Source organism: Phoenix dactylifera, chromosome 14, assembly GCF_051530095.1.
Source record: "Phoenix dactylifera cultivar Ajwa chromosome 14, Ajwa_hap1_PhDact_Kaust_v1.1, whole genome shotgun sequence".
In the NCBI taxonomy this organism is placed as follows: Eukaryota; Viridiplantae; Streptophyta; class Magnoliopsida; order Arecales; family Arecaceae; genus Phoenix; species Phoenix dactylifera.
In genome coordinates this window covers 28,685,051-28,708,882 of record NC_143203.1, presented here as the reverse complement: position 1 = coordinate 28,708,882, position 23,832 = coordinate 28,685,051, and the positions used below count along the sequence as shown (strand labels likewise).

Here is a 23,832-nt window from a genome sequence, read left to right as displayed (position 1 = left end):
AGGCCATTTGTTACATTCGGAACAGCTGTTAATCCCAAACACAAGTATCTGTAACGTTCCCCGCAAGGTTCGACTAAATTAAGATTTACTTAAAGCAACCAACTCAGTCGCGACAAACTTCGTGAAGGAATAAACAAAAGCAACCATACACAGAAAAGACATTGTTTAGACAGTCTCAAGCTCGCAGAGATTTAACTGCCAAGCCAAGAGTGAAGCGTATGGAGTTTGAAAGACTGGTGCTTTTTTTGGTCTGCTTATACCATCAAAGGTATTGCTCCAGTTTATTCAAAAGCCATCTCTAGAGTGTTTCCAAAACAAAACACGTCCGCAAGTCAAGAATTTCTCCAAGTTCCGGCCGCTTAGATGCCTTTGGAGTTTGGAAACTTCTGCTCCCACTGGAATTTGGGGTTTGATAATCAGCATGCACTGCATCCCAACCTTTCCACGTACCGAATGTACCGGGGTTTCTACTGGCATTAATCATACCCAATGAGTACAATATTTTCTTTCCTATTTTTTTTTTTAACGATGATTTACCCACTGAGAATAAAGTTGACGCACTCGCACTGGAGAAGGCTGTTATCAAGTTTCGCTATGATGCCACTACTACGAACAAGATGCCACTCCAAAAATTACAACTGAGCCACTGCTAAGAACAAAATGCAATTCCAATAAAAAAAATTTAGAACACTATTGTGAATGAGCAATCAAATGAAACTTTCCTGCCCCATACATCTTTTAGATATCATTAACAAGGCTAATAAGCCCAAACCACAGAAACTGAAGAGGTGATCCAGGTATACCAAAGAAACCTCATATACATCCAAAAAGGCTGACTTGGTTATCTTTGGGAACAGAGGAACAGAAAACGAAGACCATAAACAACAAAACTTCATCTCTGCCTGTGACTCACTGTCTATATGGATCCTGCTCCCATCGTTGAATTCTAGAAGCCGTCTTTCATCATAAAGATCAAAAATCCTAAAACATCAACTAGAAAAAAAAATTCAGCACATGATACCTGCCTTCTGAGCGGGTAAACATATGAATACGTCTCTGCACCCTGAAGATTGTCAATAGTAACAACTTTCTAAAAAATGGCATCTGTCACTCCTGACTTGTGGACAACTTCTCGTCAGTCTCCATCTTCAGAATCTGTATTTGGATGAATGAAAGTCGGTAAAATGTTTCGTCATAACCCCAAAGATAGCTTATCAAGGAACCTGAAAGCATAAGCAATCTCCAAACGAGGGGCACAAAAGGATGGGCTAAGTCCTCCATGGGAAAGAATCCATGGAGATTAAATTCTGTATATCATCCACCTTTTACAATCATCTCCAAGGTATAAACCCTATGCTACGTTGGTGAAATCCGTCTGCTAATTTCATCTTGGTTGGTGACCTTTGCCAAACTAGTTACTAGATATATAGCAAGAGCATAGTTGTAAGAAACAGCAAGAGCGTAGTCGTAACAATAGCAAGAGAAATCAGATTCAGCATGATCCTGATGCTAAGCCTACAGTCAACCTCCTAGACCTTTACAAATTTGTTACAACCATTCGGGAATAGGCTACAGTCAACCTTCTAGACTGCAGTTTCCACAAATGCAGTTTTCTCAGTTAGTAAAGCCACATTTGGTTATTGTATAATGCATAGATATTTCTCTCATATGGTTGCAGTGGACTGATAGAGTAACTAAATGCAGATACTTCTACTGGTTCTTGATGTACTAGGAACCCTATTCAGCTTGCCAAATGATCAGACTGTTTCATCGTTTTAAGAAAATATGGTTATAAGTAGTATTTGTAAAATGGATGGTGTACAAACTACATTGTCTTACCTGATCGAATGTCCTCTCCTACTTGTCCTCTATTACTCATCTGTCTCATGATCATTGCACATATGAGTTTCCCCCAGTAGAGGTGGAAGACAAGCAGGGTAAGAAGCATTGTGTTGAAAGCATAGTATAATGTGGTGGGGAAACCGCTTGATGACATCAGGGACTCAATTGTATAGTAGCTGGAAATTCAACCATCAAAATGATAAGCAAACATAAATGGAAAAGCTTGATAGGCAAACAATTAGATGACACTGACAAACCTTGAAGCCTTAATTATCCAAAAGGGGAAGTATATTAGTCGTAACAATAGCCATGAGACTGCAAAAAGTCCAAAGACCACGCTAGCTGCAGTCTCCTTCTCCGAATATTTGAACAGTTTAGCTGCTTCAAGAAATACATCACATGTATCATGCAGGGCAAGAATCATAGTCCCAATTCGAAAAAATCTGCAAAATAAAACTCGTTCCTTTTATTATACGTAGCCTTCAAACAAAGCATCACAAACCTATTGACAAAATTGATACAGGTATTCAAGTTCTGAAGATGTAAAACTAGAAGTCAAATGCGTCAAGTGTGAAAATAGCCTCGAAGCTGCTTCTCAGAAAAACTTAGCTGTTCTGCAACAAAAGATTAAAAACACTAGACATGAAGCATATATGTTTCCTGGAAGAAAAATAAATGTAATATTACTTCTCAAAGGAATTATTTTCCATCATTTTTTATGAAACATTAGCAAGAGCTAAAGTGTCAATCATATAAGGATAAGCATCAATCAAGAACTTAAGCACACTAACAAAGAAGTATAAGAATTGAAAATAAAATATAGAAATATACTAGGCACAAGTATAGTATGTGATAAAATGCACAGGGATAACATGACGGTTGTCTACATGGAAGTTCAATCCTGATTCATGAGTCCATGTAAGCAAGCAGATCATAGAATCCAAGATGGTCCACTGAGGTTGGTTGATCATGAAGTACACAAAGATGTGAAAGTTCAAGATCTTAATGCTATGACACAAGACTGAAACCCTGAAAAACCTCTAAGTCTCGAATCTATCTCGCATATCCGAAAACTAGCAGTTCGCCCCGTCAATCCTCCAGGACCCAAATAACTCAATGGTCATAATTCTGCAAATACCCAATGTGTTCTTTACTCATAAATTGACTGAAAAGGAGAAACAGTAGTGACAGACAAAGGAATAAAAGAAATGGAAAATGAGAACTAAAAGGGAAAAAAGAGGTGTTCAGCCAATATTTTCTGAGCATACACCTCTATAAGTTATTTATAAGCTAGGATGTCCACCACTTATGGCCTTTCAGGGTCTGGCCACTGATTTACATAAGTTCCAACATTAGAAATAATTGGATCAGATAAAGATTGAAGAGACACTGTTTTAATCTTTTTCTGGTGTAAACTTATCTAATTTCTTTCAAAAGATTGATCCATGCTTAAACCTCTCAAGTTGGAAAGACTTCACAATATTTGAGAACATAAGTAATCAGAGAAGAATAAATCTAGCTTGTTCTTTTGCAATATTGAAGAGATAGTAGTAAAATTGGTTGCCTTAATTGAAGATAAAATAGGGAAGATTTAAAAAATATAAACATCAATAACAATTATGACATGATAGCACAAAGTCTGCAATTTTTCGTTATGCAACATATTGTCCTCTATCCTTCAAACAGTCGGGATAATGTTGCTGTTCCATAAGAAAAAATTGATAATATGTCCATTAATAGCATTGCTCCAACAACAACTGCATTTTTATCTTTTGTTGAAGACAAGGACTATAAACACAGAAACTTGTACTCCTTTGAAAGTATTTGAAACCAGAATTATTTTATGAAACTAATATAGAGAAATACTAATAATGTACTATTTCCTTTAAACTGAATGTGATCAAGATATTAGAACATACTCGACAAGCACCACTCTAAACTATCCAATCAAAGGATCACTACTCAGATAAGTCAAAGTCTACAGCTCATAATCATCTGATTTCATGATACTAGTCAACTGACAGGTATCTGATAAGTTTTTCTTTTGTGATTGTTACTTAACATTCCTACAAGAAGAAGAATATGTAAGCCTTGGACAGGATAACAATAATCATTTGGTGATAATGTTATTGTAACACATTCATTTGAACACATGACATAACACTAAAATGGTTCATAATGACAATCATCATCGAGAGCAGCAATGCTGCATACCTGGTTATATAGGAATATCCGATCAAAAAGGAAGTTATTATATGATGAGACATCATTATAAAGAAATCTTTCCTGCGAGTTTCCCATGCAATGAGGGCACCAATACTGTATATGTAGAATCCACATTGACACATGTAGAAAAGCATCAACGACGGCCTAATCAAAGGGGGGGAAATAAAGGAAACAATAATATTAGAAGTCATATAACTTTAGAGCATGAAAAAGCATGACTCAATTTAAAAGTGAAATTTAGATCTTTAAGCACAGACACTACATTGCCATAATCATCATTTCTTTAGAAAGAAGATGGTAAGGAAATGGTGGAAGCCATGGTTTGTCATTTATGACTTTTGTATAATGTTCAGGTAATTTTGCAGTTTTTTATACTTAAAAGCAATTTAGCAAGTAATTAAACAGTCACCATAGAACATACTTTTTTTTGAAAAAGTAGCTAATTGATAAAAATCACCCTCGTGACATATGACACACAGCAGCTTAGAAATGTGATGCAGTATGGCAGAAAAAAATTACAAACTTGATGAAAAATAAGATGAAGTCCCATACAAGATCGAATACAGCTAATGATTCCTACATGGTGTAATATATGATACAAAGTTGTCAAAGGTGCTTTGGGTACTCACCTAGAGCTCAAGTGAGGCACAGAGACACCTGAGTGCCTTAACAGTTCTCGGGCAAGGCGACTTTACTGAGGCAATGCCTAGGTAAGCACTTGAGGCAGAGATGCATTTAGGTGAGCGGCTCTCTAGTGTCCAGCATTATTCTTCTTTCCCTTTTGCCTATTCCTTTAAAGCTTTGTTAGCTTTGTTTCAACGGTTATCTTGATCTATAAGCACTCTTATAAATAAAGGGTTACTCTAAGATGCTCTATGATCTACTTTTCTTTTTTTATGTTCTATTTAAAAACATTAAATATGGTTTGGGAAGTGGTATTTTATTAACATATTGGATTTTGAAACTATTTTAGAATGCCTGGTGACTAATTTTTTCTATCTTTTGCTTAAAAGCATATTATGGAAAGTGGTGTCTTTATTTGACGTTTCAAAAGTATGGAGCATTGTATCCAATGTAAAGATGATTATTATTTAGGATCTCAAAATTTTCAATAATTAATTTATGATGTCTGTGTTCTGAATACAAATAGCGCCTTATGAATTTCTAATGCATTTGTTTAAATTTCATGAATTAGTGTGTTATGTTCTTCAAGCAAGCGCTTTTTTTTTGCCTAGTGCCTCAGGCGATCCGAGGTTCTATCACCTTAACGGCATCTTTGCTTTTGACAGCGTTGATATGAACAATATTTCTAAGGTCTTGTGTGGAGAATGTTAGTTGGCCTAATAGTTCTTACACTCTTGGATGCTAAAAAATGAGATTTCTAGGTCGAGCACTTCAGCTGTCACTTTGATGACAAAATAGATTACTTCCGTTGCTGAAACACAACCTAATAACCTAATCTGCAGCAGCGTGACAAGTAATTACCTAAAAATGATATACTTGACATTTACATTACCTTATTAAATTGATTCATTGTAATTGAAATAGGAAGTATGATATCGACCAGAAAGTCTGAGATGTAATTTTCTTCGGTGTCAATTACAATGTTAGAGGAACAAGCTTTAAGAATGTTTAAATGAACACAATATGCAGACAATTTCCAGATGTGAAATTAGTTGATATTCGTATTAGTAAGATATACAAGACCTTCCTACTAGTCTAATAAATGAACTGTATTTCTCTTAAGAACTGAATGCCATCTCATTAGAAGTTCAGCAGGCTGTGTTCATCAACAGAAATATATTGAATTTCAAGTAGGGAAAGGTGAAGACCATTTTTAAAAAGAAAAGTGAGTAGGCATTGTGGTATATTTGATGTTAAGAAGCTTTTTATGTCAAAAGCAGTCCTATGGATCTCTCAAAGAACTTGCTTTAGCTAAACCCTCAGTCCATTTTCTGCATCTCAGTCTGGCTGCCAATCAATTTTCTTAAAAGCCTATGTTAAGGGCTAATAAATTTTTAATTCATACTAGATTACCATCATCTAACTGAAAATAAAGATTGCTCAGAAAAGAGGGGAGCAAGCTAGACAGGAAGAAAATGACCCCATCGAAAAAATTTATAATATTTCTGCAACAACTATCACATTTGACCAGTAACATTATCGATCTAAAACATACACAATGCAAAGAATTCATTCATGTAGAAGCAATAGATTATCCAATGGGCAACTGGTTGCGTTTTGTTTTCTTTTAATATATTTGACTTCTAATAAATGTTGACTTGCATTATTATGTGAGATGAATAATATTTTGGATAAATAAATGTAGACAGAAGCTGTAGGAACTCGCCATTTAAACTGTTAGGGAACAAATACAGTGTTCTAGGCACAATATGCAGATGAAGTTACATTTCTTTTTTATTTCCTTCTTCTCTCCCTCCCTGTAAGTTAATTGTGTATTTTAAAACTTCACTGAATAAAGAATGGCTAGTAAAACAATTAAATGCTGTAGTTATGAAAGGTATAACAAATAATGAAGAGTAAAGCTTCTCGTCCAAGTAAATATATGCAAACAATCAAACAGCCAACTTTCTTTTATACCTAGCAAACCTAGCTTGCCTAGTAGGTGGATTGATCTTGAGGAGAGAGAAGTGCTCAGGCATAGACACTAATACCGAGTAATCATTTGTCGTACAGATAACATTATCATATTGGTCCTCAAATATTTGTAGCATAATTTCTCAATACACTTAACTTTTTGGATGGAAGGCTACAGAACCATCTTTTTTAACTTTTAGGCCTTATTGCACATATTAAGAAGATGTTCAAAAACATACAAGGCATATGAGTCGGTATGCAGCCAAAAGAACTTGTACAATATGTGCAATGTTGTAGCTTTATCTACTATCGTAATCGGTATAGTCATGAGCTTCTAGAATTGCATGTAATCCTGCAATAAACAATAAAAAATTCTTGACTCACTTCAATTCTTGATTAGGCCACCCTTCAATGTATTGCTTTGTATCCAACGACCAAGGCTCCTGTTTGATTATCAAAAGAACCCACAGTTGAACACCAGCATAATACGTCAGCTTCCACATTGACTCAGAACACTTTGCAATCTTTGAGCATCTCGCCTCATCATTTATCCGTAGAGCTCTCAATAATCTTACAGCCAATGGCTGAAAATGAACCATACATGTATACAAGTTTCAAAACATAAAGTTGAAGACTACTTGCAAATTGCAAATTTGCTTCAGCATATAAAATTGACTAACAACCAAGTTGAGCATTCCGACACAGCACAGACCATTACTCCTAGTAGCAATTGCTTGATGTAAATTTTTGAATATCATGCAAGTGGTTACATGGGTCATGAATGACCTACATTGGTAGATATAGTAATTTTATGAAGCCAGAAAAATATTTGATTGTCATGAAATATCAGATTGTAAGGAATATAAAATACGCATATTTCTTGAGTAATCAAGCTTTTGCAAGCCCAGACCTGACTTTCCTAATGAACCGAACTTAACTACCAGAATATATTTGATTATTAAATTAACACCAACTGACTATTCTTGAAAAATTTCAAGATCCAGCGTTAGAAAACTTTCTGCAGATATTTTGATTCCAAGACGAGGCTAACAATAGGCACCCCTATAATTGCATCGTCAGATAAATGAAGAAGTACTCTAACAGATTCAGGGCTCCTTATGTGCAGCAAATAAGTGGTGTGCATACATGGCATATTTCTGAGGACCATATATGAGGAATTTATTGGATTCTGTGGAATGATTATTATTTTGGTGCCCTGAATAACCGCAATCATGAGTTATTACCCGAAATGGGTAGTATACAATTCCATAGATAGAATCATACATGGCCTTTGATTTTCTTTTTTTATCATTATTTTCCTCCCTTCAAAGTTCCATAAGATGAGGTCAATCAGAAGTCAGATCATGCTAGAAATTACAATAATAAAATCAACCTACTGCCAGCCTTCCCTCTTTTCTGCGTGATCTTGAGATGTCATGTTGGATGATCCTGATAACCCATTACAAAATTTAGGCGTGTATCTTTCGCGTTGTCTCATCTACCTTGCTTGGCTAAGAAGAACAGATAACCGCGACTCGACCTGATAAGCATCGTAAATTGCTTCCTGCGACAGATGGTTCAAGTGGTTGAAAACCCAAGGAGTTCTTTCTTCCCTCGAGAAAATCAATCTAACAGCTTCGCCAGGTTACCAAGATCTAAGACTTAGAATTTCAAATAGCCCACCATCTCTTCGTGGAACCAACTCTGGTTGTTGTTATACAGGAACCATTCCCAGACGAATTTTACATGGAATACTGTCATTCCCGGTCTCCGGATACCCCAAAGAAAGAATCCAAGATTCGAATACCAAACACGCCAAAGAACCGAAGCATCAACAGCAACGGAATAGAAATATAATAAAACGGACGGAGGAAGAAAGGAATAAATAACAGGAGAAGGAAGGGGAGGGGGATCGGCGCACTTGGTACCTTGTAGACGAGGCGGTCGAGCAAGAACCTGGCACCCAAGAACCAGACCGCGAAATAGAGCACGATCAAGAGATCCAGGCCAGCGCCCGTGAGGCCCCAGATCGGTCCCATGGCACCCGGAGAAGAGATCGATCAACCCAGGGGAGCAACGTCAGACCGCTAAAGGCGAAGGCGGCGGCGGATCACGAAGAGGATCTCCTCCGAATCAGCATCGCATACGCACAGAAGGGAAGGAGACCCTGGAGTAGAGAAGGAAAGAGAGAGAAACAAAAAATAATACTACTTCTGATGATAATAATAATGATAATAAAGAAAATGGATCCTCAAGGGATGGGATCGCAGAGGAGAGAATGTTGGGTGGGTAGGGAGGTCCGGTCTTCCACTCTTTCCCTCTGTTTCATCTCTCCGAAATAATAGTGATGTGGAACGCCATCCCGTGTTTCCTCTGCATACATCCGCCCGGGCAATTAACGCTTGTTCCGACAAATCGGAGACCAGCGGAGAGATCGCGGCGCATTAGTGAGCGGGCTTCCCATTGGAGGACCGCATCTTGGTTCGTCTATTTCAGAAGTTTTGAAACATCGACCGTGGGTTCAAAGAAAAAAACTATTATAGGTAATCAGGCCCTTGCCCCGTGGGCGAAATCCGCGCCTTTTAAAAGGGGAAACCGTTGATTAATCCACAACCAGGCGGAAGGTCTGACCCGTTGTTGAAGGCAATAGGCAACAAAAACAAGAAAAAAATAAAAAGTCCAACTTGTCACATTTATGATTTATCCGCATTTTCCACTGGGATAGGGAAAATGTGGCATGGCTATTTCTAATTTTCCAATATATCCCTATATTACCCTCTCTTTCCCAATTTTTTTTTTTTAAAAAAAAACTCTATACCATCTGCATTCTCTATCTCAAGATCAAAGATGACGGAACTGTTCCAAACCATTCAGGATGTAGCGGGCCGGCGATTGATTTATGGGCTCGTTTGGTTCGCGGGAAGGATTTTTTCCTCCTAAGAATATAATTCCTGAGAAACAGATTCCTAAGAAAAGGATGCCTAGAAAAGTACTTTTAGCATTTTTGGTTGACCATGGAAAAGTGACAAATTTTCAAAATATTTATGTTTGGTTGACCATCCACTTTTCTGGAAAAATTATGTATAATTCCTATTATATCCTTAATAAAAATTAGGTCTATAATGCCTCTTTAATACTTCTTTAATGTTGAAGGGTCTTTTTGGGAAAAAATAAAAATGGAGTGATTTCCGCCTTATGGGAAAGACTTTCCCATGAAATGTGGAAATCATATTCTTATGGGAATACAACTTTTCCGTCTCTCTCCTTTGAAAACTTAACCAAACAAAAGCCATCTCATTACTTTTCCGTGGACCACACTTTTTTTCCTTCTTTTCCTGCGAACCAAACGGGCCCTATATAGTTTCGACAAGAAAAATAAGAAACTAGCGATGGAGGAGAAAGGGAAAAGAAAAGAAATAAAAAAGAGAGAAAGGGAGGGAGAGAGGAAGAGAAAGAAAGAGTGAAAGAATGGCAGGCTGACGGAGGCTGGCAAAGGGCCGAGAAGTCGTACAGAGGGCCGAAGGAGAAGCTTTGTCTTTAGTTCTTCTCCTACCAACTTCACTTAATTTTTTCAAAATACAAAAAATAAAAAATTTGTTGGCTCCATTTAAAAGTTTCAAAAATAAAAAATAACTCCATTTAGGATCCCTCTTTTGAACGAAATAGGGGAACCTAAGATAGAGCTCCTCCTCCACCCCTCCGCATGGCTCCTTCATCTTTCGACGGCCTCCATCAGACATCCGCCACTCTCCTTCTTTCTCCATCCCTTCCTTCCTCTCTTCCTCTCTTTCTCTCTCCTCTCTCTCAATTCTCTCTCATTCTTTCTCTCCCCTGCCCTCTCCAATGTCTTTTGTCGGTCTTCTCCATCTTTCTTCCTTGCTCTCCCTCTCTCTTTCTTTCTCCCTGTATCGGTATGGGCCAGCATGAGATGGCATTGCAGCATATTGAGTCGTGCAATATTTAGCATAGCGATCTTTGCTTGACATAAGTTCCAATATTGTTGGACCAAAGTACTGTTATTTGCACTCATCATGAAAGTTCGTTGGGGATTCGAAATATTAATCGAATGAAACGAGACTTCGACGGTAAATGAAAAATGATGTTCTTGGTTCGTTGAGGTAACAATATCAATTGTCAGGTTGCAGGTTCATGATTCAGATGCAAATTGATGAGGACAGACTCATATAATGATGAGATCTCGCGCGCATCCCATGATCTGCTTCATCTCACATCAAATACATCCCTCGACTCTAATCCACCCTTTTATCTTCCACTGTATCTAATTAACAAGCCCGCATCATCAATTTGGAAGCATATTCCTATCGATTTTCATGCTAAATCCAACAGTCTTGGTTTCACATAGAATTCCAAAGAAATCTAAGTCAATTAAGTTTCCTCTCACTTGCATTTCACTTCCTGGTACCAGAAGCAGCAAAAGATGGCATACGCATGGCATGCGGCGGGCAAACGTTTATAATATATACCGAACGCTAACGGGAATTCTCCATCTAAAACAAGAGGGGGGGGGGGGGGGGCAAATGCCACGTGGTTTATTAGAGCAAAACAATTATTTGGCCTGGCATGCCCACGTAAACAAATTATTTGAAAGAGGGAAGATATTGTTTGAGGTTGAATTTGTTGGAAAAAATTATTGGGTCCGGTTTAGATCCAAAATGAAAATCTGAACAAAAAAAATTCGGTCGAATCAAAATCCGGTCCGACCCATTTTCACCTCTATTCGTGGGATGGAAATACGGCCCCCCAAAATCAAACCATTTTGAACCAGCCGAGATTTGAAACCACGCGGATGGACCTACACCCAGTGGCATTGTAGTAATTTACTTTGGAAAACAGGACCTGTTATGTTCCGAACTGATCCGGAAAACGTAGCCTTTAGGGTAGTTCTATATACACCCCCCCTATTGCTCAGGACACCCCCCAAAAACCAAAAAAAAAATACCCAAACTAACCTTTAGTGTAATTACCATATTGCCCTTGAAATTTTCTCATACCCCCCCTTCTTCCTCCTCCGTTTCGTTTTGAAAAGGAAAAAAAAAAACACCCCTCAAACCCCCCTTAAACCCCTCGATCCATTTACATCGTTTAGGCGATCTTTGAAGGAGATTTAAGCCCCATTCGAAGCATGGACAAGCAACTAGTGATTTGGGACGAAGAATCGGCCGCAAAGGTACGTGTTCCACCTTGTTTCGAAATTTTTTTTTTTTCACGGTTCGTGCTCCGTTCGGCACTGGATCGCCGAACAAAAGGCTTCTGTTCGGCTGAACAGTGCCGAACAGAAGCCTTCTGTTCGGCAACCCTCAACCGAACAGATCTGTTCGGCTGCACAGTGCCGAACAGAAGGCTTCTGTCAGGCACTGTTCAGCCGAACAGAAGCCTTTTGTTCGGCGATCCAGTGCCGAACGGAGCACGAACCGTGAAAAAAAAAATTTCGGGAGAAGCCGGCGAGGTGGTTCCGGGAGAAGCCGGCGAGGTGGTCGGAGATCGGGAGAATGCCGGCGACGAGAGGGAGAAGGGGGAACGGGGGGGTTTTGGGCGTTGGCGAGGTGTTTTGGAGGGGAAGAGCGGGGTGGGGGGGGTTTGGGGGGTGTAGAGAGCAATTTAGGTGAGGGGGTGGGGAGGGTGGGGGGTAATTTAGGAATTTTTAATTTTTTAGGGGTGTCCTTAGCAAATGGGGGGGTGTAGAGAGTATTTAATTTTTTTTTAATTTTTGGGGGGTGTCCTGAGCAATAGGGGGGGTGTATATAGAACCACCCTAGCCTTTACGAGGGGGCGAGGTGGAGATGCGTCGTGGGTGGCGCCCTCGTCAAATCTCAAGCTCATAGACCTCACACACGGAGAGAGGGAGAGAGGGAGAGAGAGAGAGTGAGTGAGAGGAGGTTCTCAGCTCTTCCAAAGAGAAGCGCGGCTGTGCCCTTCCCTCCTCCCACCCCCCGGGGGGCGCCCACCAACATTTTTCTCCTTCGCTCTCTGTCTCTCCCCTTCTCCGCCCCCTTTCCCGATTGTTCCTGATTCTGTTCTCCAGCCGGCTCCGGATAGATAGGCGGATCGATCGATCAATCAACCCGCTCTTGTAGTTCTATCCTGTGTGTGTCTGGGGAAAGGGAACGACGACCGCCGTTCCGGTGGTCTTAGATTGCCTGACCCACTAACTGCCTTCCTCTTTCGTTCTCGCCTCTCCGTCTCGGTCTCCTTCCCGCTTCGATCCGAGCGGGAACGCCCAATGCTGCTTCCTCTCCGCCTTTGTGCGTTCTGATTCCACTAATTACGGTAGCGCAACGCTAGCTGGTTAAAGATCTGATCATCCACTTCTTTCGGTGGAGCCCCGGGAAGCTATTCGAAGGCCCTCGCTATTAAGGCGGTTCAGGTTGAGATCTCATCACATTTTTCTTTCCCATTGCTTTTATTTTAACTCTTCTATCTTTTTTTCCTATCTTTTGGGCTCGTCGGCGAGCAACTGCGTTTTTTTTTTCCTTTCCTTTTCTTCTGTCTACTTATTTACTTATTTTTCCGGCTCGGGGGACTGGGGGCGCTAGGTAGGTAAGCCGGAGATGAATCGAAGCTTTAGGGCTCCGGAGGCCCCTCAACCTAAAGCGGCGAGGACGACGCGGGGGAGGACCCTGGGCGCCGTCATGAAGGACAAGGACGAGGACCTCGCCCTCTTCCTCGAGATGCGCAAGCGCGAGAAGGAGCGGAACGACCTCCTCCTCCTCCACAACTCCGAAGAACTCGATCTCCCCTTAGGTACCGTAGCTCCGCTCCCCCCATATTCTCCAGCAGTTCTCCCTGCGCATCCCTGAATCTTCGTCATATTTTCTTGCTCCCCGTCACGGTCTGATCTTTTTTTTTCCGTAGGGTCTAAACCTGGGAGCGCTCCCATCTTCAAGATCGTGCCATCGGCACCTGCACGCAAGGCTGGTGTGGATGACTTCCTCAACTCCGACAGCGACAAGAACGACTACGACTGGTATGTTGATAAAACCAGACCTTCGGACCGATTACGTCTTACTTGCCATCGACTGCATTGTTGCTTATTTGGGTTTCAAGCAAACGATTCTTTGCTTATAAAATCGAAAATTCAACTTCTTTTTCCTTTTTCTTTTCCTCACGTTTTTCTAAATGGTTTAATAGACCATCAACTTTACCATTTGCACCGTGACTTGCATTGGTCTGGCCCATGTTCTGGCGATGACTCTGATCTTGTTAATCTGGACATGGCTAGAAAAAAGGGTGCACATTTTACGGTTTTACATTCCTACTGATGCTGACTCTAAGTATCTTTTATGCACTTCATCTGTCAATGTGCTTGCTTTGGCTAATAGTACTAATTTCTTATGTCTTCATCTCTGTCAATCTGTATCTGATCTTAATATTGTGAAGATTTTAGAAAATTAACCTGTTAAGTGCAGTTGAGCCGGAAATGTAGCCCATATGGTAGTTGTCTCTCCTTTTCTTTTCTGTCTGCACGCTTGAGTTAATTTTTCTCGCTTCTCCATAGGCAAAAATTACTATTACAGCTGGTTCTCTTTTTAAATTGAGTTTTCTTATCCTATATAATTACGTAACATACAATGCATTCATATTTGTGCAAACTAGTTGTATGATCATTATGTGAACTTGAATCTGGGGGTTAACTTCTCACGCAAGTCAAAGATTAAATCTGAATGCCTAACATTGAGTAAATTATGGATGGATTTTTCTTTTTTTATGTTTTAACCATGATCAATGACAGTTAGCAGCCTCTAGAACTTATCATGTAAAAATAGCTGTCATGAATGAAATGTCTGATGTGTATATGATGTATGCTCAAGTCCATATCTCCAGTTCACTTTCCAAGTATAGCAGCTCTGGTAGTTGGCTGATTTTCAATCTTACTGAAATTGATACTGCATACTTTCCTATGATGGAACTTTGAAGGTGTCCTCCTTTTTCCAGGCTTCTTACACCGCCGGGCACGCCACTTTTTCCATCTTTGGATAAGGAGTCCAGTAGATCTCCAGGAGGCAGTATTGGGACACCGAAAGCTCGTCCCGCTGTGCTGAAATCTAGGGTGAGCACTCTACTTAGTGTTAAATTTGCATTCATGCTATGCACTTATTTTTCTTATTCCACCTTTATCTTCTCATGGGGCCCACATGGGAACATTAGGCATGTCTAACTCATGCTCCACATAGGTACATATGTACCATTCTTCTGATTTAATGTGTGAAAGTGTATTGTCATTGATGCTGAGTACTTGTGATTGAACAAAGTGCAGTTTCCAATCACTCTCTCATGGCTTAGTTAACATTTTATTTGGTTAATTATTGTTGTAACCGGACCAAGAGGATGCTGCTCTTCATGAGACAAAATGGAACAAAAGAAAGATTTCTAAAGCTGACCCCCAAAATGTTAAATAGGTTTTCTGTTAATATTTTTGTGGATTTGTCTAATTTAGAGCTGTTACTTGAGCAGTTACATAAGTTTCTTGAAGACCTCTATTATTAAAAAGTTACAGACATATAGGATTCTGAAGAGTTGAATGAGTACATTTTTTTTTTAGGAAGGGGGGGGGGGGTGTGGCATGTTTGTGAAAAATGGAATATATATTTTTAGAAAGCACGGCCTTGCTTTTCCAAGGTGACACATCAAGCATTTTTTAGTTGCTTAGCACTATTCAATTTGCTTGAATATATAATATTTTTTTATTCTCTTTATACCTAAGATATGTTCCTAGTATGAAAATTGTCAAAATTAGGTCAGTCCATGTGCGAAGTCAATATGCATATGGGAGATTTCATTGACCTGCATTGGCAGATTTAGCCCCAGCTTGCAATCTTTTTGGACTTGCACTCTCTCCAGTTACTTGAAGGTTTTTTGGAGGTTCAAATTGCTGCTGAATCAATAGCTGGTTTTTCGTCGATGTTAGATGTTTCCTGTTAATCTGCGTGATTCTGAGTTTCCTACTTATTTCCTATTTGCTGTCACTCAGATTTGTTTCAGCAACTTTCTAGAATGCAATTTCGTGCCCCTGTGATTTCTTATTTGTTTGTTTATTCTATGCTTGGAAGGCTTGTAAATTTTTGAAGTAATCAATTATATCTTGGTTATGCTTTGTTTTCAACTTACTGTCATATCTTCTTAAAATGGCTCTCATTTTGTTGTGCTCTTTCATAATTTGGAATATGCTACAAGTACTGCCACATCTTTACTGCAATTTGTATGAAACTGAATGTGTCTGAGCGTATGTTGCGGATTTCGCCCATCTGTCAGCTCCCCGCATTTGATGCTGACAGTGTATGCAGATGTAAAGGATTACTTCACTATCAAGATGTTACTTTATTTTCTGGTTCATTTTGATAGTATAAGTTTTATAATCTAGTTTGGCATACATAAGTTTCCTATCATAGTAATATACAGGTCATGCTCCTATTTTAATACTTTTGTTCTGCCTATCATGTGAGTTCAGTTACAGTTATCGATTGGTTCGTGGTAATGAAGAAAAATTATGGCAAATTGTCATTTTTCTTAACAAATAGTCATTTTACCTCTTTTCTTTGAGTTAATCTGCACATGTGCATGCTGTGTTCTCAGCTAGCTAATCCCTCAGACACTTCTTCAAGGAGTAGCTTGCCATCAAGACAGGCAGCATCATCCACTGGCTTGAATTCATCTGCTTTGGAAACAAGGCGGCCATCATCATCTGGAGGTCTTATTCGGACATCTTCAAGACCTGCAACTCCAGCTGGACGCCCTACATTAACTGCTACTTCTAAATCTTCCAGACCTTCCACTCCCACTTCCCGGGCCACATTATCTTCAAAGTCGGTGGTTCCCCCACCGAGATCATCAACACCTGCTAGATCTTCTACACCCACATCCAGGCCTTCTTCTCTTGTCCCTAGCAGGCCTGCATCAAGGTCAGCTACTCCAACAAGGCGGCCTTCTACACCATCTAGTCTGCCAGCCAGTTCTGCTCCGCCAGGTCGATCTTCTTCAGTCATAAAGTCAGGCCCCATGGCATCGAAAAGTTCAGCACCATCACGTGGCAGCTCTCCAACAGTAAAATCCAGGCCATGGAAACCTTCAGACATGCCTGGCTTTTCCCTTGATGCACCACCAAATTTGAGGACATCATTGCCTGATAGGCCCTCTTCAGCTTCTCGGGGTAGACCTGGAGCACCCAGCTCAAGATCATCTTCTATTGAGGTTGGACCTTGTGTTAGACCAAGACAGCAGTCTTGCTCTCCATCCAGAGGCAGGGCTCCAAATGGTATTGTCCATAAAGGGGGTTCTGTTCCAGCAATAAGCAGATCACATTTAAATGGTGGCGACAGCTTAAGCCCTGTTCTAATTGGAAATAAGATGGTTGAACGGGTAGTAAACATGAGAAGACTTGCGCCCCCAAAGCAAGATGACCAACGATCGCTTCACAACCTTCCTGGAAAGCCATCACTGTTACCAGATAGCACTGGCTTTGGAAGAACACTATCAAAAAAATCACTAGATATGGCTCTGAGGCATATGGTATTATATTATCCCCTTTTTTATTTTTTTAAGTTGGTTATTTACTGGATGTTTGTTATTCTGAGTTTGTTGTCCATGTGTCATTCCCATCTTCTTTAGTGGTTAAACGTCTCTGGTATGACATTTTTATATCTGAACTTCTGTTCATGCAGGATATAAGGCGGAGCATTCCAAACAGTTTAAGGCCATTAATGACCAAGGTTCCAGCATCCTCTATGTATAGCATGAGGTCTGGACCCACGAGAAGCAGACCAGTTAGTGTTTCTGACTCTCCTCTTGCCACAAGCAGCAATGCTAGTTCTGAACAAAGTGTCAATAACAATACGATCTGTGTGGATGGAAGTGAACTTGAAGATGATCTCAGCAGTGAGAAACGGACTTCCAGATGATCAAATGGAAGAATTAAGCCTCTTGCTGTTGATGAGTATTTGCAATCTAGGATGTTTCACGCCCTTTTCCCATTTCTCCGTCAGATTGGCAGCACGAGGAGCTGAGAGAAAGGCCACCAATTTAGGATCACCAGATTGACTTCCTATTTGTTTTGTATCAGTTTGGCTGTCTGCTTCCATCTTGTTGACCTTTTTCCAAATGATATCAAGGCCTTATTATGTATGTGGAGAATTGTTCAATAGTTTAATATTTGCTTCTTCGTTCCGCCTTGTCTATACAACGTGTAATTTTAATTTTCAAATATTAACCACGTAGGAGGGCTTTCTATTCCAATGCACCTGATCTGTGCTTTTTTGGAGAAAACTGGCTAAAGCTAGTTGCTGAATTAGTGCAGGTCTTCTTCAATGAAAATCTTGTTTTTTTCATCCATTGTACTTGTCTGTCTTGTTAGTCGGCTACTGCCAAGGTTATTCAATTTGTTTTATTCTTTTGCACTCCTTTTCACTATCAAGCTGATATTGATTAATACTATGGCGGTAATCTCTGCTGACTGTTGTTACCCTGTCTAGTGAGTTGTCAACAGTCCACAGGTTGCGTTTAATGTTTTAGTCAGGAAATGGGATTACCTTATAAAGTATCGTCTAGTACAGTTTGATCTATTAGGTTTTTCAGCTAGCGTACCTATGTAAGTGGCCAAATCTAAGAATTTTAGGCATATTATTTTTGGTCACAATATAAACTGTTCTTCCAGGATAAGATATGAACAGATGGGGATCTTTTGCTGGACTTCAATTGTTAGGATGCTTTTGTTACCGGTAAAAAAAAAAAAAAAAGGCTAGCATGCTTGTTGCTTTTGGTATGGGGCCCCTGCGTGCATCGGCTCTCATTCGAGTTCTTTTAGGTAGTTTATGTGGGGGTGCTGGGCATGCTAGATCATGCGGGTTCTAGATCATGGTGCTAAGTTTGATTACTTAGGTTTTCCCTTTTCTATTAGCTGTAACAAAATATCTCAGATTGTTGATGAGCCACCTATGCTTGAGCAATACAACTCCAAACTTAGGCTTGATGGCAAGAAAACTTGAGGCATCGACTAAAGTAGATCGAAAGATACGAAAGGAACTCTTCTACCTGAAGCTCTAGATAGAGCAAAGCATCATCAGAGGTATTATAGACTTGGATAGCTTGAATAATCTTGTCTCTAAAAATCTAGTATATTCTAAGTTCTAAATATATCTCCTTTTTAGTTCTTTTTACCATACAAAATCTACCCCGTTCTCAAATTTCATTACACTAGGGTATTATTATTATTATTATACTATTTCATTATGCTGTTTTTAAGTTCTTGTGCACAACAAATTGATGTTATAAAATGACTCCATATTTACTATTTCATAAATTTTGGTCGAACATGCATTGTGCCTATTTTGCTTTCAGATACAACAGTTGATCTCTTCTGCTCAGGCTGCCACCAGCTCTTCCAATAGTTTTCCAAGGAAGAGATAATGCAAGGGTCACAGAAACTACCATATTCTCAATCTGATAGCCACGTAAATTCAATCTTCTAACTAGCAGATGAGAGAGGAGTTCCCAGGGAACTTCCAAGGATTTGATAACTATCATAGCTCGAGCATCTTGCCTTTCTTCGAAGCATTCTAAATTCAACAGGGAACTTTTCCTTGGGAGTTCAATATTTTTGTTTTCTTGATTGGCCGAACAATCTGCAACACGGTTTATCTGGAAGCATACTCAGTTGTGATGGATGTGCATCTCGATGTTTGGTATTTCCTGCACAGATTATCCATAAGATCTAACAATTTCACGGGTCAGGCAGACACCATTTTATGCCTTCTACCACTCAAATAGAGAAATTATTTTCTCCCAAGGACCCTGGTGACCATAGAAGCTCCTTTTTATTTTTTTCACTTTTTTTATTAAAAATGTGCTTGGTGAAGGGGGTACTTGGTGCAACTATCGTGTGAAGCACTTTCTGTCTTGATGTTGAGCCTGAAAAATGACTTCTGTAAGATGGTGATGGTGTTAATAAATGAGGATTATATATATATATATATATATATATATATATATATATATATATATATATATATATATATATATATATATATATATATATTACTAGATGTTTGTCTAGTTATTTGTGTGCTGTGATTTGCAGCGAAGTGTGGTATTTTAGGATTTGCACCTACAGAATATCTAGCTTACAAATTGTGCCATGTCCCTTGGCCAGTGACATGATACCGTACATAAATGGTAGCCTCATGCGGTTGCTTCCAGTCAAATTTACCAGAACATGCGCCTTGATTCCTGTCAGATGACACAGAGTTCATGCCAAAAAAGCAGGCTAATATGAAACACAATTTTAACCAGGTTGATAGGTTATGACCAAGCCAAATTGGCTAGGCAAAATGGCCCTGTGTATTAGGTTGCACCAGACTTGGTTGTAATCATACAAGCACATATGAGACATCTCATACTGCTTGCCGAGCCAATAATCTCTTCAGCCAGACTGGTGCAGTGATATGCATTACAACAAATGTGAGCTCATGAAATGTATGGAAAGGAGCACGTTTGAGGTCTAGCATTTGACATATCTGAGGATAAGACAGCACCACCGATACTGCCCTTCGCTTCAAATGGCCAAACGAAGGATATAAAGTTTGCTCACATCAATAAAAAATATCATTACAAGCCGGTAAAAGAACTACCATACAACAGTTCATACACAAATCCACAGCCATATTACACATCAGCTGCATGCTACAAAAATCTGCAAGCAAGCCATGAGAGGAAAATGAAGGAAGTAACAGGCAGCTGAAAGGAGTACGTGATGAAAGCACAGGATCGAAAAGCTCCCGTTTTTATCTGCACGAAGGCATTCTGAGAAATGTGGAGAAAGATGCAATTGATTTCCATGCTTGGATGTCATGCACCTTCAGTTGGATTCATATCGAAACCCAGATTCAGAAGAAGCTGGTGCAGGGCACTCCTGCCCTGCTGGATGTCGTTCTTTATGACGCCAGCTGTTGATTGATAGTTCGATCCTTCTAGATGCTTTTCCTCCGAGAAATCACCACCATAACACTGAGTTTTTTTAGAATCATCACCACTAACGGTTTCTGGCAGTGTCGATGATTCTTCGTCAAGCAGGTTTCCTTCGGGTACGTCTGGCTTCCGCTCCTCACCAGATAACTAAACCAACAACAAATATGAATTAAGAATTAACAGGGGGAAAAAATGAGACACGGGAAGAATTATTTGCTAAATTTGTGTCCATTGTCATCGACAGAAGTTAAAATGATCGTCCGTCATCATAGGCATATTTCTTATAATTGCCAGATTATTCCCTGTTATGGTCATACATATAATAAACAATTCCCCAAATCATTGCTTTCCTGTGATAATACCGCAGATGGCTGCTTATTTATCGTACCGGATGGCATTAATACCCACACCATCCTCCACCATCGATCAGAATCGTGCATTGCAGACAAGACAAAAATGATTACCTCGGGCGATCAAAGGAAATGGATGCATCCGATTTATTAGCAGGACGAAGGAAGCGGAGTACAAGGCTCTCCATTTTTTTTTTTTTTTTTTTTTGGTACTTAAAAAAAAAAAAAAAAGAAGCCAACAAGAACTCGGCGTTGGTCATAGCAAAGAAAATGGAGATCCACACCTTATCAGACATTTACCTTCGATGGGTTGCACTCCTCAGCTTCATCGGATGCAAGCAACGCATCGGCAACCTTCCCGGTCGTTACATCATTCGGAGGAAATACTGAAGCCGTCTCCGACTCAGGAAGAGGCGCCAAGCCCGGGACCAGAATCCGATCTGCTGCTGCTCCATAGCTGGCCAGCTTCTTCTCATCACCCGTGGCTCGTGAAAGCTCCTCGTCGGTCGCGTGTCCTTGGACCTCTGCGGTATCACCATTCGGCAGATGGGCGTCATCGGTTGCAGCTCCACCGTCGCTGCCTGGCTTGCTCTCGGCGATGATCGTTTCCTCTGTGGGAATGGCTAGAGGTTCCTCCTCGGAGATCTTCCGATCCTCTGCATCGTCCCAGTCCTGCGAAACAACGACAGTCTTCGCAGTTTCCCATATCTCCAAGATTCTGTCAGGGCCAGGCTGCCAGGTGATCTCCCCCGCGAAGCCTCGCAGAATAAACTTGAACCGAATTGGCTTCCCAACAGGTACATCCTGCTTCACAAAAAATATGAGGGCCGACGACCATCAGTGCGCGATTTACATACATCACCAATGTTTAAAATTGCCCGCCCGCGTGTGCAGGTGAGAGATGCAGCGCGCGCACCAGCTGAGCTCCCCAGACATGGCCATCGGACCATTCCAGAGGAATCGCCCTGGACGGCTCCCACAGACCAAATATGGGATCGTCGCCGACGAGGAGGAATTGCTCGCCGAACAGGCATTCCTTCTGCAGAAGGAATTTCACGCGTGCGGTCTTTGGATGGACTAAGAAGCAGCAGGCATACGCAGATGTTATCGTTAAAAGACAAAGAAAAAGCTCAAAGAATTAGAAATCCAGAGTTGATCTGTTAAGCTCACTTCCAGTCTGAATCTGAGCATCAGCAGCAGCTTCTTCCTCCTCTGCCTGCATTCAGTAATCCTCTTTTTTTCATTAATTGGATCTCAAATATACGACCCTCCAAGCGAGCGAGCGAGCGAGCGATAGGATTGTACTAATGGTAGTTCATACTTACGAATGAAGACATCACATCAGAGATACAACAGGGCAAGACGCACATCCCAGTCGAAGATGAAAATAATGGATAGAAAGTAACGGATATATGCACAAATAAAGAAAAAAAACAACGAAGAAATACGTAGTGCAGCGTTCGATCTAAAGAAAGAAAAAAAGAAAAGAAAAGAAAAGAAAAGAAGTTCAGAGACTAGAATTACTCGAAACCGCAGCATAAGCTTCCTGAACCGCAGAGGAACAAGACTGGTATTGGAAAGTGGGGAAAGGATCCTACAAGAATATTGCTTAATCTAGAAAATGCGAAAAGATGGAAAGAGAAAAGAGGGACCCGGCGATAAAAGTAGATACTGAAATCAAGGAACAACTCACAAAATAAAGCTTACAAAATGGTTGCAACAGCACCCAGAAAGCCCTAGAAGTCAAGCATTAAAGAATCGCAGAGCGATGCTGCAACGCCGAAACCTAGAAAAGAAGAAGAAGCAGCAGCATGGTACTCCGAAGAACCCCAGCATCGTCAAACAGAGCGGAACAAAATGAAATGCACGAGGCGAATCAAATGGACGAGGAGGACTGAAGCACGGGGATGAAAATGATCGATAGATTGATAAACGGCATCGAGTACGAAACTGGAAAATGGAAACCCTGGGTGGAAGAAGGAGTAGCAGAAGATGGGAGTGGGGAAATGGAAACCCTAGGTGGAAGAAGAAAGCGGACAGCTTGAGAACAGAGCGGGGAGAGAGGGATCATACCTCGGGTGCAGCTGCGGATGCGGAGAGGGAAGAAGAAGAAGAAGAGGAGGAGACAGGAGCCGATCGGAGCGATTTCTTGTCGAGAAAGATGAGGAGGCTGGAGGCGGGCTTCCTCGGAGGCTGGACGGCTCGGATCCAGGAGGCGTTGGAAGAGAAAGCACACGCAGCCCTTCTCCTGCCGCTGCAAAGATCAGTAGGGTATATACTCCTGCCGCCGTTGGAGGGGCAAAGGCTCTTCAGAGCAGCTTCCATTTCGATCGAATCGCACCTCCACCTGCCTCCCTCCCTCTCTTTATCCTGTGGCCCGGCAGGGTGGTGGGGACTGGGGACTGGGCTCTCTCTCTCTCGATCTCTCTCGCTCTTTCTCGGTTTCTCTCCTCCCCACGAGCTCCACTTACGATTCGGTGCGGATGGGGCCGGGTCTCTTTCGTTTTCTTTCTTTCCTTTTTTTTTTTCCTTTTAAACTTGGGCTGGTTCATCTGATCGATGGTGTCCCGGGGCCGTGACTTTAAATACCGCAAGGCAGGGCCATCCCTTATAGGGCGCGGGATACCGCCGCGTGGAGGAAGGGGCGGTCGCGATGTGGGTGCTCGCGTTAGCTGCCACGAGGTGCTACGGTTACAACTTTTAAAACGCCCGGATCGTAACAGCCGCAGATCCGGACTGCAGCGGACGCGGATCCCGTGCCATGTGGCAGGACGCTCTCCAAAGGGCGGAAGGTGAATGGTGATGCATGGTCCTCCTGCGAGATGGCGCATCATGTGTATAA

At 40.9% G+C, this 23,832-nt stretch overlaps 3 protein-coding genes across 5 annotated transcripts; 1 reads left to right on the top strand and 2 right to left on the bottom strand.

Moving 5' to 3' along the window:
* Positions 1-650: 650 nt before the first annotated feature.
* On the bottom strand, positions 651-9,281 carry LOH2 (LAG1 homolog 2). Its single transcript, XM_008797220.5, has 6 exons — positions 8,595-9,281; positions 7,051-7,250; positions 4,057-4,212; positions 2,100-2,285; positions 1,840-2,018; positions 651-1,155 (listed from the first exon to the last, which is right to left on the bottom strand). Exons 1-6 carry the CDS (start codon positions 8,703-8,705, stop codon positions 1,136-1,138), a joined length of 852 nt encoding a protein of 283 aa, XP_008795442.1. The 5' UTR covers positions 8,706-9,281; the 3' UTR covers positions 651-1,135.
* Positions 9,282-12,452: 3,171 nt separating this feature from the next.
* Positions 12,453-18,009, top strand: LOC148700158 (uncharacterized). Its single transcript, XM_088710614.1, has 6 exons — positions 12,453-13,051; positions 13,221-13,428; positions 13,540-13,651; positions 14,620-14,734; positions 16,258-17,190; positions 17,343-18,009. The coding sequence occupies exons 2-6, from the start codon at positions 13,236-13,238 to the stop codon at positions 17,577-17,579; spliced, it is 1,590 nt and encodes a 529-aa protein (XP_088566740.1). The 5' UTR covers positions 12,453-13,051; positions 13,221-13,235; the 3' UTR covers positions 17,580-18,009.
* A 2,236-nt stretch (positions 18,010-20,245) lies between these two features.
* LOC103711172 (Carbohydrate-binding-like fold) lies at positions 20,246-23,525 on the bottom strand. Of its 3 annotated transcripts, none has more exons than XM_008797222.6 (5): positions 23,064-23,525; positions 22,161-22,206; positions 21,907-22,067; positions 21,291-21,794; positions 20,246-20,787 (listed from the first exon to the last, which is right to left on the bottom strand). In XM_008797222.6, the coding sequence occupies exons 1-5, from the start codon at positions 23,313-23,315 to the stop codon at positions 20,521-20,523; spliced, it is 1,230 nt and encodes a 409-aa protein (XP_008795444.3). In that variant the 5' UTR covers positions 23,316-23,525; the 3' UTR covers positions 20,246-20,520. The 3 variants fall into 3 exon arrangements, with proteins under 3 accessions (XP_008795444.3, XP_088566895.1, XP_038978494.2); XM_088710769.1 differs by having other exon boundaries at positions 22,316-23,519; XM_039122566.3 differs by lacking the exons at positions 21,907-22,067; positions 22,161-22,206 and having other exon boundaries at positions 23,064-23,521.
* Between the last annotated feature and the right edge of the window lie 307 nt (positions 23,526-23,832).